The 15,471-nt window shown below is 36.0% G+C and overlaps 1 protein-coding gene across 3 annotated transcripts in view; it reads right to left on the minus strand.

Annotated features, from left to right (window-relative positions):
- The window catches only part of LOC129796792 (5-hydroxytryptamine receptor-like), a 63,056-nt gene that overhangs the window by 33,361 nt on the left and 14,224 nt on the right, over window positions 1–15,471 (minus strand). The window contains exons 2-4 of one of the 3 annotated variants that reach the window (XM_055838875.1): window positions 13,709–14,980; window positions 6,635–6,878; window positions 4,824–5,121 (exon numbers count right to left, since the gene is read on the minus strand). In XM_055838875.1, coding sequence (XP_055694850.1) covers window positions 4,824–5,121; window positions 6,635–6,878; window positions 13,709–14,237 — 1,071 coding nt within the window. In that variant the 5' untranslated portion in view covers window positions 14,238–14,980. The remainder of the gene's footprint in view (window positions 1–4,823; window positions 5,122–6,634; window positions 6,879–13,708; window positions 14,981–15,471) is intronic. The other 2 variants (XM_055838876.1, XM_055838877.1) reach the window with 2 other exon arrangements.

Here is a 15,471-nt window from a genome sequence, read left to right on the forward strand (position 1 = left end):
TTAAGAAAAAAACAATTTTCATCCCCTTTAATTAGATTTCTAGCTACGCCCCTATCTTACAAGAGCCTCAAAATGAATAAACCCCTTTGTTTAGATGTATGATCTCGTTAATCAAATTCATTATTTACTTAATCACCTGTCTGTTGTAATTTCTAGAGCGAGTAAATCGGCCATAGTCACAAACCACCCCCACCCCTTTGTCCTTCCTCCATAAGAACGATGTCTTGAATATCTTGATTGTCTGTGACGTGAATGTGTCACACAAAAAGAGCGAAGGTAAGAGGGTAACATTATAGAAAGTTGATGTGTGTAAGATGGGAAAATTTTCATGTCTAGCCATCACTTTCTATTTCGTGTGGATTTCCACGAAGGCATATATATCCTATATACAGTACCTAATGCTCAACATCCACCTCAACCATAAAATTGTTAGAGGGATTTTCTTGGTAAGGGAGGGCGGTGGGGGATATAGGTTGCCAGGCCCAAACCATCACAATAATATTTCACTTCTACACTCAATTCTATGTACAGTGTGTACCATGATATTTCCTCAAAATACACCGACACGCACACAAGATACCATAAAGTGGAAAATTTTCAACATATAAATCCATGTTACAAGGCATTCTTGAACGGATTTTGTGTTCATACATCTGCCCACTCATACCCTAAAGCATATATTCTCCTAAAACTCGGCGCGCAAGGAGCTCGACACTCATTGCCACCCACTTTAGAGTGTCCTCAGAATCGACTTTATGTGCGGTGTGGGGTTTTATAGAGAGGGAGAGTGAATGAAAATATGTGTAGGGTAGGGGGTGTGGAAACCCCTAGAGATGAGCAGTTTTAGCCGTTTTAGCTGATATTGAATCTCGTCTATATTGACCAGAGAGTTGAGCTATAGATAGAGATGGGATTTTTATTTTACTTTTTCTTTGACAGAATTGTTTCTGAACATTTTTTACTCACAAAGTTCGTTGTGATAATTTCTGTGAAATTAATTGCTTATTTTCTTGAAGAAGACCTGATGAAGGTTAGGGAATTAACGAAACCTGAGCTTGAAAAATACAAAATATATCAACTGATTTTCAAAAAAACTGAAAATTATTCATAAATTGGTTAAAGAAATATTTTTGCAGAAAGAAATCTTTTATAAATAATTTATTAAAGAGGTTTGATAGTCACTCTCTGCAATGTTTATACTGATTTACAAGTAATGTAATCATAGTAAAAAATACTAAAAGTGATTGTTCAATTAAGAGCGGAAACTATTAAAAAACACACTAGACCGTTAAACCACATAATTGCCATACTTAATAGATGTTAAATTTTATATTATCTTCCACGCCCCGAATACTCTGCCCTACCAACCCCTTTCGCACACGCCCCCCACTGTGAAATGTTCATAAATTTTGTGTAACAATATCCCATGTGAAATTTAATGCGTGAAATATATATTTTTTTTCCATCCTTTGTACTGGCGTGGAGCTTTTTATTTCCATGTTATTATTTCAGAGGAGAGGCCGTCAAATTAATCCATGTTGCGAGGGTGGAAAAAAAGCACAGGCATAGAATATTTTCGTCGCGCACAAGAGACAAACAAAAATAAACATATGTGTGTCCAGGGTCAATAAATTACATTGGATGAACCTTTATGAATTATGAAAAATAGAATTCTTAAAAAGCATGGAGCATTGTGAATTTATTTGCGAAAAAAATAGACTGCCGTGTAATGAAAAAAAATTCTTTAAGGATTTCCAGGAAAAAAATCCATTTTTAAAGCTCTCACAACAGAGTCAATAACTCTAATCCAATTTCTATAAATTGCTGTTTTGTTGCTTTCTCGGCTGAAGAAGTGAAAAAGTTGTGGGGGTGTGAGGGCAAAACATGGGGAGAGGTGGATGGAGTGGTAAAGTAGCTCAAAGAGCCTCCCAGGACAAATATAGCATAACAATACAATCCATCTCGTCAAAACCATTCTTGTAACTTTCCAAAAGGGAGGAGAGACGACTACCTTCCCCACAGAGTGGCCAGAGATGAGGTGGGTGGGGAACGATGGGTGCAAGAGGTCGGGGTGTATAAGCAGTAATACAATTTCCCAGAATATTGCCAAAAAAAGAAGTGAGATGATGAAAGGAAATTGGCGAAATGCTTGCCAGATTTCAATTCACGTAAATAATTTTCTTTAATCTTATTTATTTCAAGGAAATATTCTAAAGGATCTCTTTACGTTTTTCTCTTCATTGTATTAGTACATTTTCCTCTTTTTTTTTCGAGAGAGAAAATTTGTCTTCTTACAAAGGTTGGGCACAATGAGGGTCATCTTATTGCCAATAATAACACCGATAAATTGCAATATCGCCCTCCTATATTACACTCATCCGTGTTTCTAACAATATAAAAGACCTCTTTACAAATAGGATATAGGATTGAGGGGATGGTGGAAGGAAGACTTATAGAGCCAAGGGTATACACGGTTTGGAGAAAAATAAACGGCAAGAAGAGGTGAATAAACACAACAATGAAAGTTGAAAGTTTGAATAAAACATTGGAAAATGCGGTAACTTTAGGCATGACTTGCGGCAGAGGGTTGAGAGAAGGTGAAAAAAATATTTTTCATTCCTCTTATTCACTTTCATCACTTTATCACAAAAATATGTATAATAATAATATAACCATCACCACCCTATGCCCCCGGGGGCGACGTCCTGGTTTGGATGCTATCTTCCTCTGAATTTTGTATTATGAAGCATTGAGGGAAGATACAGCATACATAGCTGAGGTCAAGGCAACAACAATGGCGAATTGCTTGGTATTATGGGAAGAATGTTGTTCAATTATTGCTCTTTTACTATGTCTCAAGACTCACCCCATTCACCAGAAAGTTGGATGGAATTGATAGAGAGAGAAAGAGAGTGAGGAAAACTGTTGCCATTGAGAGGAAAAGTTTTGCAACTCCCTGAAATCACCTCAATATCATGATAATTTACTACACAAAACGAGTGTTTGGCACGAGCTGAGATTCATTCTCAAAAGGATTTATACCTCTCCCTTCTTATCATCCTTAACAAAAGCTCTTTACTCTCTACGATAGAAATCTGAAATCACGTTGTAAAGCTAAATTTCTCATTTGTACTGATAATTTTACACTTAATACTATTAAATGCACAATAAAGATATTTAAAGGAGATTATGGGGAAATTAATGGTGAGAAAAAAGCTTGCGAGTTATTTGTGTTAAAGCTCACTTAAAGCTCTCTCTCTCTTTCTCTTAATGGAGATCCTACAGCTTTTTTGTTGTTAGAACGTTAAAAAAACAGATAAATTCTTTTTTTTTTTTAAATGAAATATTTTAATTAATATAAATTCACTTTATCCTCTTAATTTGTCATATTTTTTCAAGTTATTCATAGAGATGTAATTCTCTCCAATTGACATGCTAGAACATCAACATTTTTATACACCTTTCATTTCTTTTTTGCAACTAACACTCCCTCTTTATCTTATCAGCCTTCTGCAAATTATAAGAACTATCACCACACCAGTGTGCAAATAAAACCTGGCTTTGTTTGAATATCATGCGCAAGAAAAAAAAAGAATTAACATTCAACCCCATTTTAGTCCTTAGTTTGGGTTTTAAAAATCCCCGTTGTCGTTTTCTCCGCGGGAGCTTTGCAGTGTGTGTGTAAATCACGAGGCTCTGACCTCTTTCTCGGCTTTTCGTGGTTAAAACCGCACCCCAAACCAACAACCCCACATTAATTTCCCCAAACCCCCATTTCGTTTTGTGCCACCGTTTAACCTGTCTCTCAAAAAGTAACCCACCCCCTCCCCCACCTGCCTCCATCCATCTCTCTTCCTTTTAACCACCACTCATTCGACTTTAATGCACAATTTTGTGGGAGTTAATTAGTGTTTTGTGTATATAATGTGTTGGAGCTCTCCTCAAAAAGGCACAAAATTTCCTCTCTGTGCGAGGAAATTTTGTGTAGGCTCCTCGAATAATTTTAGAATTTTCTCCCTTAAAATAATAATGTTTAATAAAATGATTTATATTAGAAAAGGGTGGTAGCACTTTGTTGAGTGTTGGTTGACCTATGCGCGGACAATTAAATTGATGTTACATTGTATTACTAATTGATTTATATTGCCCAACATTTTAATGATCAAAGTAATTTATGTTTTAGTTCCCGCTTCAACTCTTTGAATTTTAAAGCTTTGATAAATAAATTTTCTTTTTTCCTTGCAAATTCATCGGTTAATGTGTGGACACACTAGTAGCATATTTAGGGTATTTAGCGTCTATACAAAATGTTGTGTAGTAAAGAAAAGAAGAGGGAAAATCTGGGAAATTGAGGTGTGTTGGGTATATGGAGGTGGATAACCATGGGATTGTGTGTTGAATAGCAACGAGATTTGGGCATAAAGTGCAAGACGTGGTGTAGAAAAAAAAGGGCAAGAAAAGCGTGAGAAAATCTTCAAGCGTACGAATGGAATGGGGAGGAAAATTAGATGGGAAAATTGGAGTCATGACATGGAACAATATAGAAACGCGCATACGGACCCAAGGCACAAAGACGTGTATCCAAATGGAGAAAAAGAGAGAGGCAAAGTGCGGGTCTTATGGGGGCGCATAAGGAGAGAGAATACACGACACGGTAGGTATATAAAACGGAGGTGTATAAGGTTAATTATCCAAAATAATTTAGTGTAGTGCGTCACAACATAAAGTACCTGACGTGTTTTCTCTCTCTTCATCTCTCTTCTACGCTTTTTCGTGTGCCCCGATGTTTTTCGTCTAACTAAGCGATAGTAGTATAAATTCACCTGTTGTCGCCGTCGGATTCGTTTGCGTGCCGTCTGGAAGATGCGCCAGTACAGCACCAGGATGACAAGGAGTGGTAGATAGAAGCTGGATGCAGTTGCAAAGAGCTGATAACCAACATCCTGCGACACCACGCACTTGTACTCATTATTCAGCCGATTACCCCATTCGGGATCCTTCCATCCCAGTAGTGGGGCAACAGACACGAGGAAGGAGAGTGTCCACACCACCAGAATCATCACCCCAATACGTCGTGCCGTACGCTGATGGGCATAATCTATGTCAGTCACAGCCCAATATCTGCAAATAAGAAAAAATTAACACTGTAGCGTATAAATTTCACGTGTACTTCCCCCGTCCTATCCAGGTAGATGTTCTAGGAATTACTTCGCGTATCAAATGATTACACACCCGGAAATCATTACTTAACCATATCATTCTACCCATTTGATTTTCCGCGTCCGTTCCCATCCCTCTCTGTGAAAGAAGCTGAAGCAACAACGATTTTTCCATCACCGCATACCAAGAATTTTAAGGGGAATAATTTTCTTGCAGAAAAAAACTTATTTCAATTTCCGTGTAAATTTCATGAGGAGGAAATTAGTTTTGCATGATACACACAGAGTGTGACATTCAAAAAGCAATTTTGCAATGTTGTGTGAAAATGAGATAAAACTCTCAATAATGCGTCGTATTCTGGAATCAAGGTGTTAGGATTTTGATTGCTTAATTGCATTTAAAATTAATTGACTTTCGAACTTGGATAAATATATTAATTGTAAGATTAAAAAAGCATTATTAGCTGGAAAAATTACTCCTAAATCTATGAATTTAACAGCCAATCAGATAGCTCTTTAGTTTTAAAATTGTATTTCATTCAGAGGTGGTGCTTAGATGTAAAGTTGGTTTGAATTATACTCGAAAAAAAATTAATTAAATTTCTTGCGCTCAAAATGCCGACATTTGAGCACTTAACCCAAGGAAAGGATAGAAGAAAAAAAAGTGGCAGTAATTAGATGAAAACTTAAACATTCTGTACGACACTTTGTACAATTTAATTTTATTACCTTTGCCCTTTTCAAACTTCAGAAAATGTGTGTGATACATCGTTGAAGGAGCAAAAAAGAAAGTGCAGCCACGTGGAAATATTTGATATTCAGTTTCAAAAATATCGATTTTCTGCATTTTCCATGAGACTGAATATTTATAGGAAGAAAGGCAATGGGAGAACATATAGATAGCATGGTATGGATGGAGCTTTACCGGGAAAAATATTTCAATTTCAGGTGAGTATTTAATAGAGGTATACACCATCAGACGTTTACATTGCTGCGCCCGTTATTCATTGCGAAAAAGACTTGGATATTTTATCGGTATGGTTTCCGGGAAAATGAGCTTCTTGTTGCACAGGAAGAGTTGGACAATTGAGTTCTTCCAGCACTTAAAGGGTATTATGTAGGTACACATATATTTTCAATTGGCCATTTGTTATCACACCTCGTGCTAAATTCACGCTGTGTGTAGTATCGCACTAGTTAGATACCGAACTGAGGGTAGAAGCACGAGAGTATCAAAATGAGCAACAGAGAATGAGAAAATTTTCATATAAATGACTGAAGACAACCCAGAAGCCCATCAATCAATCAATCAACCCATCAATCATTCTCTATTGCCAAGTCCATCATCAGCATTTTCCATACACTCTGCGCCGTGGCTCGTTTCGTGTAATATGAAAAGTTTAACGCGCGCGAAGGTGGTTGCGTTAGTCGCCGCGGGGGATGTGGTACATGTTTAGAGGGATTTTGTCTCTCACCTGTCCAAAGCTATAGCCACCAGGTGCAGAATGGACGCAGTGCAGCATAAAACATCACTCGATGTCCACATATCACAGAGTTCGGCTCCCAGGCGCCATTCCTGAGATACCTCGTACACAGCACTCAGTGGCATCACGAGGCACGCCACTAGTAGATCCGCAACAGCTAGCGACAGGATCAGATAATTCGCCACGCTCTGCAGGTTGCGCTCCAGCAAAATGGCCGCAATCACGAAGACATTTCCTGGAAAAGCCAGAGAAGTAAAATTATATTCTCTACATGCCATGGAATGAAAGGGGTTTAGTTGGGCATAGGGGAGGTGTCGCGGGGAGGGGGTTAAGTAATTAAGAGGAAAAAGTGTATTTTCGCACCATAAATCAGGCACTCTATTATACATGGAGGGTTCATTTGCCTCGCCGCTGGATTCCCCTCGAAATTCTAATTTGGAAGCAATTTTCCTAATCAATTCCTGTCGCGTTAATCCTCCCGCGTTAATCTTTCACACGCTCAACGGGGGATGGGAAAGTTTTCGCGAGTGAAAGAACCGCATTTTATAAATATTTTCATTTTATATTATTTATTGCAAAAAAGGGAATATTTTGTAAGATTGAAAAAAGCTTCAAAAGCTCCCACCATATCAGCTCATTTGGAAGAATGCGCCCAGGCCCTCTAGCCTTGCTTTGGCTTTAGTCGGATCTATCAGTTAATTGCAAATCCTATAATTGCCATTAAATATGGTTACCTTTCCTACCTTAATTTTACATCTGCGTGAAGTCTTGGGAGACTCCAAATTTGAATAGGGTATTAAATCTTCTTTTTTTTCTACGCATATTACCTAAATTTATGATTTTTCAATGACTAAATGTCAGGTGAAAGACATTTTCCTTTAAAAATTATTTATGTCAAAAAAATTTCTTTCAAAGAATTTCTCTGTTGAGTTAGGCACAGAGGGAAGCTTTTCCGAAAATCAATTTCCCAAAATGCTTTATGTGGTGTATAGGCGGTGTAGTCGTACAGGGGAAAAAATTGAGCAAATGCAAATTGCGATTTCAATATAGTTCGGATATTTTCAATTGATAAACCACACCCAAAATGCGCCACTAAATTATCCGCCTGGTTACCCCGCATAGATGGTTGACGCGTGAATCCCTTTCGAGATTAACATCTAAATAATTCTGGTGCTTTTGTTGGATTTTCATCTACATAATCACACCATGTCTATGCCTTTTCAGCCTCAATGCGGATTTCAAATGTGGTTTTATGGAAATTGAAAGTTTAAAAAATATTCGCGTTGAACTTATATCTATTGAAAATATTAATATATTAAAAGCTCACAAAAATATCTTTTCTGCTGCCTGATTTAAATAATGAAAAAAATTAGATTTAAAAACTAAAAAATAATTCATAGATATATTTTTTAATCCGATTACAAATTCTAATTAAAAATCGCCTAGAATACAAGCTTATTTTCTTTGTAATCAATTATGGTGGTAAATTTATACATAACATGAATTGAGTCTCTTTGTATGATTAATTAAATTTTCAAATATCAATAAGTAGTTAAATTCCATTGAGAGCAAAGTGGGGAGTATTGTGCAGTGAAGTTTTAATTAAATTTTGACAACTCTTTCCCAGAATGTTGTAATAATTAATAAAACATAAAATTTATTGTATATCAATACTTATAAATAAATGAAAATTGGAAATTAATTTTCCCATCATTAACACCTGCTGTGTCATAAAATCATGTGAAATCATTCTTCATGCTGAAATATTTGTTGAGCTTTTGCACTTTGATGTCTGAACCACAAATTTTTCTCTCTATTAATTCAATTTTAAGGGAGAAATTCGAATGCATTGAAATAGTAGTTTTGTTTTTAATTCTATAAAAAATTCAATTCGTATCATCACGAACTTAAATTAAATTTATAAAAAAAATTAAAATTTTATACCTAGCAAAAAATATCAAAATATATCTTCATGTCACAGGAGGAAGGACAAGTTAAAATAAATTTCCATCCAATTTTCCTCTGCTCTTTTTCCATCAAGCGCGCGCGAAGGAAAAATCCCTCGAGGGATTAAAATTTCAATTCGTCACCTTTTTCGCAAAGTATTTCAAATGCAACTCTCTCTTCTCCTCCCCTTTTCCCCCGCAAAAATGACAGGAAATTTTGCATGTGAATACTGTTTGGTGAAAAAGCTCTCTGCAGGTGAATTTTCATTTAAAAGTTAACCTACACACAAATTGTTTATGCAAATAAACGAAATAACCCCCTCTATTTAAAGCTTTTGTATCCACGAAAAAAAAATCGTTTGACAAAAAGCTTATAATTCCATTGACATTTCTGATTATAGAAAGTGTATAAATTTAACATTTTGCTTTTGCCAGTAAATTGTCAAATTAACATGATTTACTTGTCCATTTACTGCGAATTTATGTACATGACCCCATTGTTGTCACTGCAAGTCTGCATTGTGTTGTGGGTGAATTTGTATGAGGAGAACAATTCTCAAATAAGAAGATTATACCATCTTGTGACTTTCCAATAAATTTTCAGCATAATGAAATGGCAAAGTTACAAATCCCACCCCGTATACAATCGTGGGGGTGAATGTCATACACTGTTGTTGGGGTAAAAGAAGGAAGATGCAAAGAGAATCAAAGGAAAGGTAGAAAAAGTTCCCCTTTTGAGATTTATGTCCCTTTTTTTTTATGACGACACACATTGTTATAAAACACTGTTCAATTTTTTTTCCTTTTTCCTGTCTGCCCTTTTATCTTTTTTTGGGAGTCTCTTTTTCCAATGGGCCTTAATACGTACAAAGATCGTCTATTCCCAGGATCCATCCATGCGGCAGGGTTCATTAGGTGCGTCCCACATGGTGGAATCGTTTAAGTTGTCTTGTGTGTTTCACGCAGATTGGCCATTAAAGTACAATATAAAGTGAAGTTATAAAATTAAAAAAAAATGGTCGTGAAGAGTGCGTCTCGTGCCATTGCGAGAGACATGGCCTGAAATATAATTTGAAAGATGAGTGATTTAAGACGATGGTGAAATTTATTTAAAGCACTTTTCTCCACCACAAATCGATGTATATAAAGGTCAATGTTAGGCAATTTGCATGTCAATCATAAGTCCGGAAAAGACTTATCAACCTTGAGCATATAAAAGAAATTTGGCATGGCATTTTGCAAAAGACAATTCATCAGTTGTCTCAAGTGATTTATAGAATACGTTCCTCGAATAAAGATCAACTTTAGAATATTTCGTTTATTGATTTATTTTTAACTCTTTTTATTTGTATTTATTCAAAATATGCATAACTAGTACAATTAAAAACGTATAGTATTGGTAGAATGCGGTTTTGCAAGGCATTTGAATGATTTTCCTCTATGAATTTGATATAGAATTGAAACGGAATTTCAAAGTAAAATAAAACAGAATGAAAGCTTTTCAATTTTCACTCATCTCTCTACCTCGCCCCTTGTGCTCCAACATCAAAGCTTACAGTAGTAAACATACCTCAAAAGCCTTACAAAAACCAGAGTTTCATTCTGCATCAATTTACCGCAAACAAAATGTTAAATTAAATTGAAAATCTCTCGCATTTGCCACTTACATGCTCAATAAAGTCCAATTGAAAGCATTATATATTAAGATAAATAAAATGAGAGTGCCACTAACAAATAATTTTTTTGTGTTTTTGATTTATGTTTTTTCTGTTTTTTATACGAGGTGCCCTTACTGTTATTTTTTTTACCACGAATTTATGAATTTTTTAAAAGCTCATCATCCCGCATTAAAGCATTCAAAAGCCGTTATTGTTTTATATAGCAAGAGTTTCACACATTCCCCTCCTTCTCATCCTTTTCCAGAATTTCAAATGACAGGTCAAGGTCAAAAGAGAATTTTGGTCTCAAAACGATAACATATCGCGATGGAATTTAGAATTTTGAACTTGAAATATGATCCATGACACCCGGAGTGTTTAACATTAATTTCTCCCAAGAGATGCTCCTCGCACCTTTTTGCCAACCCCCTAACACCCCCAACATACATAACATTGCCCCCAAAAGTGTGGCTAAGAGATAAAGTTTAATGGTGGTAAATTTTCATTTTCCGTTATACGCCTCCCCCGGCCCCTTACAACACGCATATATAGTCGTCAGGTTATGGGGGAAAAGCTCCGGGGAGAAGTGATGTGGAACTTTTGCAAACTTTCATTCAATTATCTCCACCAGCCGTAATGGAATAATAATAATGATCAATTTAGGAAATAATATATGTATATTAGGAGCGATAGACGCAACGAACCCAAAAGGGATGTAAATTTATCAGATAAAAATTTTCCAATATAGTTTTCGAGGGAAAGATACGTTGGAAGAGATTTCTTGCTCCTCATCAACGGAACAAAAGTGATATGCACGCCCCTATATAGAGGAGCTTTTACTTTCTCTCATCTCATTTCCACACCTAAATCGCATCTGCGTCCGTGAGAATGCTTTAGATCAATATTGCTGATTAAGATAAATTCATTTTTTGAGCGTACACAGTGAGAAAAGAAAGAGAAAATTCTCCATCCGCATGAATGCCTAAAATGGTGCTGAATTGTAATTTAGTCGAGGATTATCAGGGTAATTTACATTCAAAAACAAACTCCTTATTTTCTCATTAAATATCGGGTGTTTTTTCTCTTCAGTTTTTTTTTTAAATTTACCAATATTTACATTTATGAGAACGCACGGTTCTCTCTCCCTTCTTGCAATGGGGAGGGTGAAAAATAAATTTGATGAATTTCAGTAATAAATTGAAAAAGAATTTCATGAAATGAAGAAAAATCTCTAAAGCTTTCTAAACCAACATAAAGGAAAACAAATTAATTAGAAAAAGCTTCTTTCGTAAATATTAAATCTCTTACACAGATTTAATTGATTTAATCCATGCCTGAAAGCTTTGGACCAATAAGAAAATTTAATGCGTAAATTAAATGTAAGTTGTAAAGCAATTTAGAAGGTATTCTATGTAGAATTTATATTGAATGTAAATTTCAATTTTACCCCACTCTACCCTATATCGAGGGTTGGAAAATGCACTATACTAAGTCGAGTTAGTATAGTATATTTTTAACGCGTTTTTCGATAGCTTTTGATGTCCTTCGTCTTCCCTCAAAAGGACAAATTCGAATATTTGTTCCCTACAAAGTTACAGCGAAAACTGTAAAAAATTTTACATAAGAAGCAATGTAAATCTCAAACTTCAAATCGCTCTCCTGAAAATCAACAAAAATGAATTAGTATAGTATATTTTCCAACCCTCGATATGCTTTTGCATATATTTGGCATAGCTTTTGAGGTTGAGAGCAAGAGCATATAATAGTATTTTGGAGAGCCCTTTTGTACTTCCCATTCAAGAGATTGTGGAGTATATGGCGGTAGCTTCTTGTATTGAATTTCTTGTGTGTATAGTGTCACACATTAATTATACAGAGCAACTTTTATCTCTTCGTATCTCCAGAAATAAAATTTATTAAACAAACTTCAATGTTTCTGAAGAATTTAGATTGATGGGATTTTGAAAGTATAATGACTGAGAGTTTGAATTAAATTCGACGAGATAAACTACAGACGCATGCAGAGAATAAAAGTGATCAGAGAAGCATCAGACAGATATCCCATTTGATAGGAATCACACAGAAAATATCTGTTTATTGTGCACTTCTTCTGGACAATTTCTATGTGATTCTCAATTGATGCGAAAAACACTCCCATTTGAGCTTTTTTTTCAAAAAGTTTCATTTGATAAAAGAAAAAAAAAGAAAAAGCTTCTCAATATTCTTGCCATTTAACTCATATATTGAGGGAATCTCATCCCTTATTCACAACATACCCCTCACTTGGGGATTCCTAAAGGAGATAGATTTGGAGATTAGTAAGACGGATTTTTGAACATACAGAGAAAGGCAAAAAAAAAAGAAATGAGAAGTACCTAAGAGACCAATCTTACAGTATTCATGGAAATGTCTTCCACTTCATTCAACATTTTTGTACCCAATTGAGATCAACATTTTTTTTCTCCTTCTCTGAGCAACATGATACACATACATATGTATGTATATAATGTTGGCGGAACAACACAAGAGGCTCTCAAGTGGCCAATTTATTAACACTTTCTTCATGCGAAAATGGCAAAAGTAATGAGAAGAAAAACTAACAAAATACAACAACTATCAGGCGGTGATATTGTTTCATTTTGTGGAAAAGACAAGAAGTACTGCTGTGAAGTGGTTTTAATAACTAAATAGCATTCCTTCCATTTTCCATGGACTTTCCACATCATAAACTTTTGCATTATTCCGCACATTGAGTGCAAGAAAACTCTCAACGGAAAATAACGTTTTTTTTTGTGAAAAAAATAAAGCTTTTTAGTTTTATATAATCTATTTTGCAGTAGGCAAAAAATCTTTATTTTATGGAAAGCAAAAGATTTTTTTATTTTAAAACTTTAAAACAGACTTTTATAATTCACTTTATTTCTTTTTAAATGAATTATTTTGTAACAGTTTTGTGAAACTGTTGAAAAATATTACAAAGAAAAATGAAATTTTTAGAATATTAATTTACACACTAAGTGTCGCTTGGTTAAATTTAGCCCTCTAGCGACAGAATCATTTAGTGTGCTCTGTCGTGTTTAAAATGTGACCCAAAACTGATTCTATTTTCGCTCCACACTACCTAAATCTCGCTTTTAACTTCTTCCCATTCCATCTTATGAGAATCTCATCTCAATAAAGCAAAAGCACCAAATATTGCTGGCGCCAAGAAAGCACCATAATATGAGGTGAAGCAAATAAACAGTAAAATTGTCACATTGAATGAATGTCTTTCTCAAATAGCAATTACTCGCCTCCTGCTGTAACTCCCACTCCCCTAACTACACATATAAATGGTTGGCAACCCGCAACTGATATGGCAGGGCAATTGAGAGGGAGCGATATATCTTTCGAGTGGCTTTTTTTTGGAAATAATATACTTTAGAGAGAGAAAATTTTGTGGTGTATCTGGATTAACTCACCGATCACAGTGGCTAGGATGACGATCCCGAGTATTATTGCTGTCACAATCATGGTGATCAAGGCCTCACTGCTGAAGTTTGATGCAAAGAAATCTGTCCTATTGTACCAACTTACACCACTTGTACCACTCACAGTATTCACTTCAATACTCCCATTCACGACCCCACTCACGGTGTCACAGTGCAGGTAGCGCGTACAATTCACGTATGTCCATTCAATTGTTTGGACGGTGAGGTTCGATGTGAGCGGATCAGGTGTTGGTGCGTCAAGTGCGGCAGTGGAGCCTCTGGTAGCGTGTTGCGATGTGAGATATAATGTGGGAGCTTTTGTGGCAGGACTGTGCTCAGCAACGCCACTAATGGAAGTGGTGATATTACTTAGGAATCCTGTGAGCCCATTGTAGAGTCCAAGACGCCAGATTGGCGCGTGATCCGTGTCATCATTTGATGACGGTGGACTTTCATTCTGATGCTTCGGACTATCATCTGGACGAGACCATGGCCACCATGATGAGAAAAGCTCATTCATCTTCTTCCGTACCTTTCACAGTACCAACGTAACTTTTTTTTTTACTTTTGGGTCCTCACACTTACACCGCAATCAATCCCATTTTGCCATGTGAGATCCTCTCCACACAACACACACAAACACTGTGTGGGCTTCTCTCCCCTTTTTGGGTGATTTTGAAAGAGATGTGCGATGTGGAGAAATTTAATTGATTCCCAGGATCAGGTGAAACTCATTCAATCTACTCAATAATTCCTCCATCGTCACACACTTCTTCATCACACAAAATCTCCACAGAGACCCAGCAGCAGTTATACTACAGTCTTGGGGGCCTCTCCCCCACAAACTTTATATTATGTAGGTATGTAATTCCCGCAGTTTCCCCGCACTGTCAAGGGGTTTGTGTGCAGCACCTAACAATGATGATGATGATGTTTCTTGATGAAGTAAATTCTCGCTCACACCTCACAAATCCATAAACACTGCTGAGTTAAACAATGTTTGAAATTGGCATGGGAGGAAACGAGTGAGAGACACATATGTTAGTTAATTAATGATATGGATTATCGTATTACATTCTCCGTCCAATTAGTCTTTACACTTCAGCGCAAATGTATGGCATATATATGTGATGTATATATGCATAAATATATAGCGTTTTAAATTACACCCAATATCATTTCTTCGAAAGCACCCACACCGTGCTGACGCCACTTTTCATTTCTCAACACCCAAAAGACACCAGCACCATCACCGTTGCTATCCTGCCAAAAGGGGAATGAGATTTAATTTATGGTATTGCAATCTTCAATTACTAATGAAGATCTCCCACCTCCAACATTTTCCTCACATCACGTGCTTTTCGTGGAAGAAAAAGAAAAAACCAACCAACATGCAATATTTCCAAAGAAATCTCAACTTTTTCACTTCGCTAATGCCCGAAGATTGGTTCCAAATGGAGTATAGTATCTTGTTGATACCCCGATTTTTTATTCCCGTTTTTTTGTTTTTTTCCTCACCATATTTTCAACATGAGAATCCTCTAAAAACTTTTTCTTATTTTTTTAAACGAGTTCACACACATCTTATATCGTATCAAACATTACATCTCCCCAGCATCTTGCATTGTCTTTACATAAGCATTATGTTTTTTTTTTTCTTATGGCGTATTGAGGAGATTTTGAAAATCAATACGTCTACCTTCAATCGCAAATATTTTTCTGTATATGATATTGTATTTCTCTTCTTGCTTCTT

Source organism: Lutzomyia longipalpis, chromosome 1 (assembly GCF_024334085.1).
Source record: "Lutzomyia longipalpis isolate SR_M1_2022 chromosome 1, ASM2433408v1".
NCBI classification, from domain to species: Eukaryota; Metazoa; Arthropoda; class Insecta; order Diptera; family Psychodidae; genus Lutzomyia; species Lutzomyia longipalpis.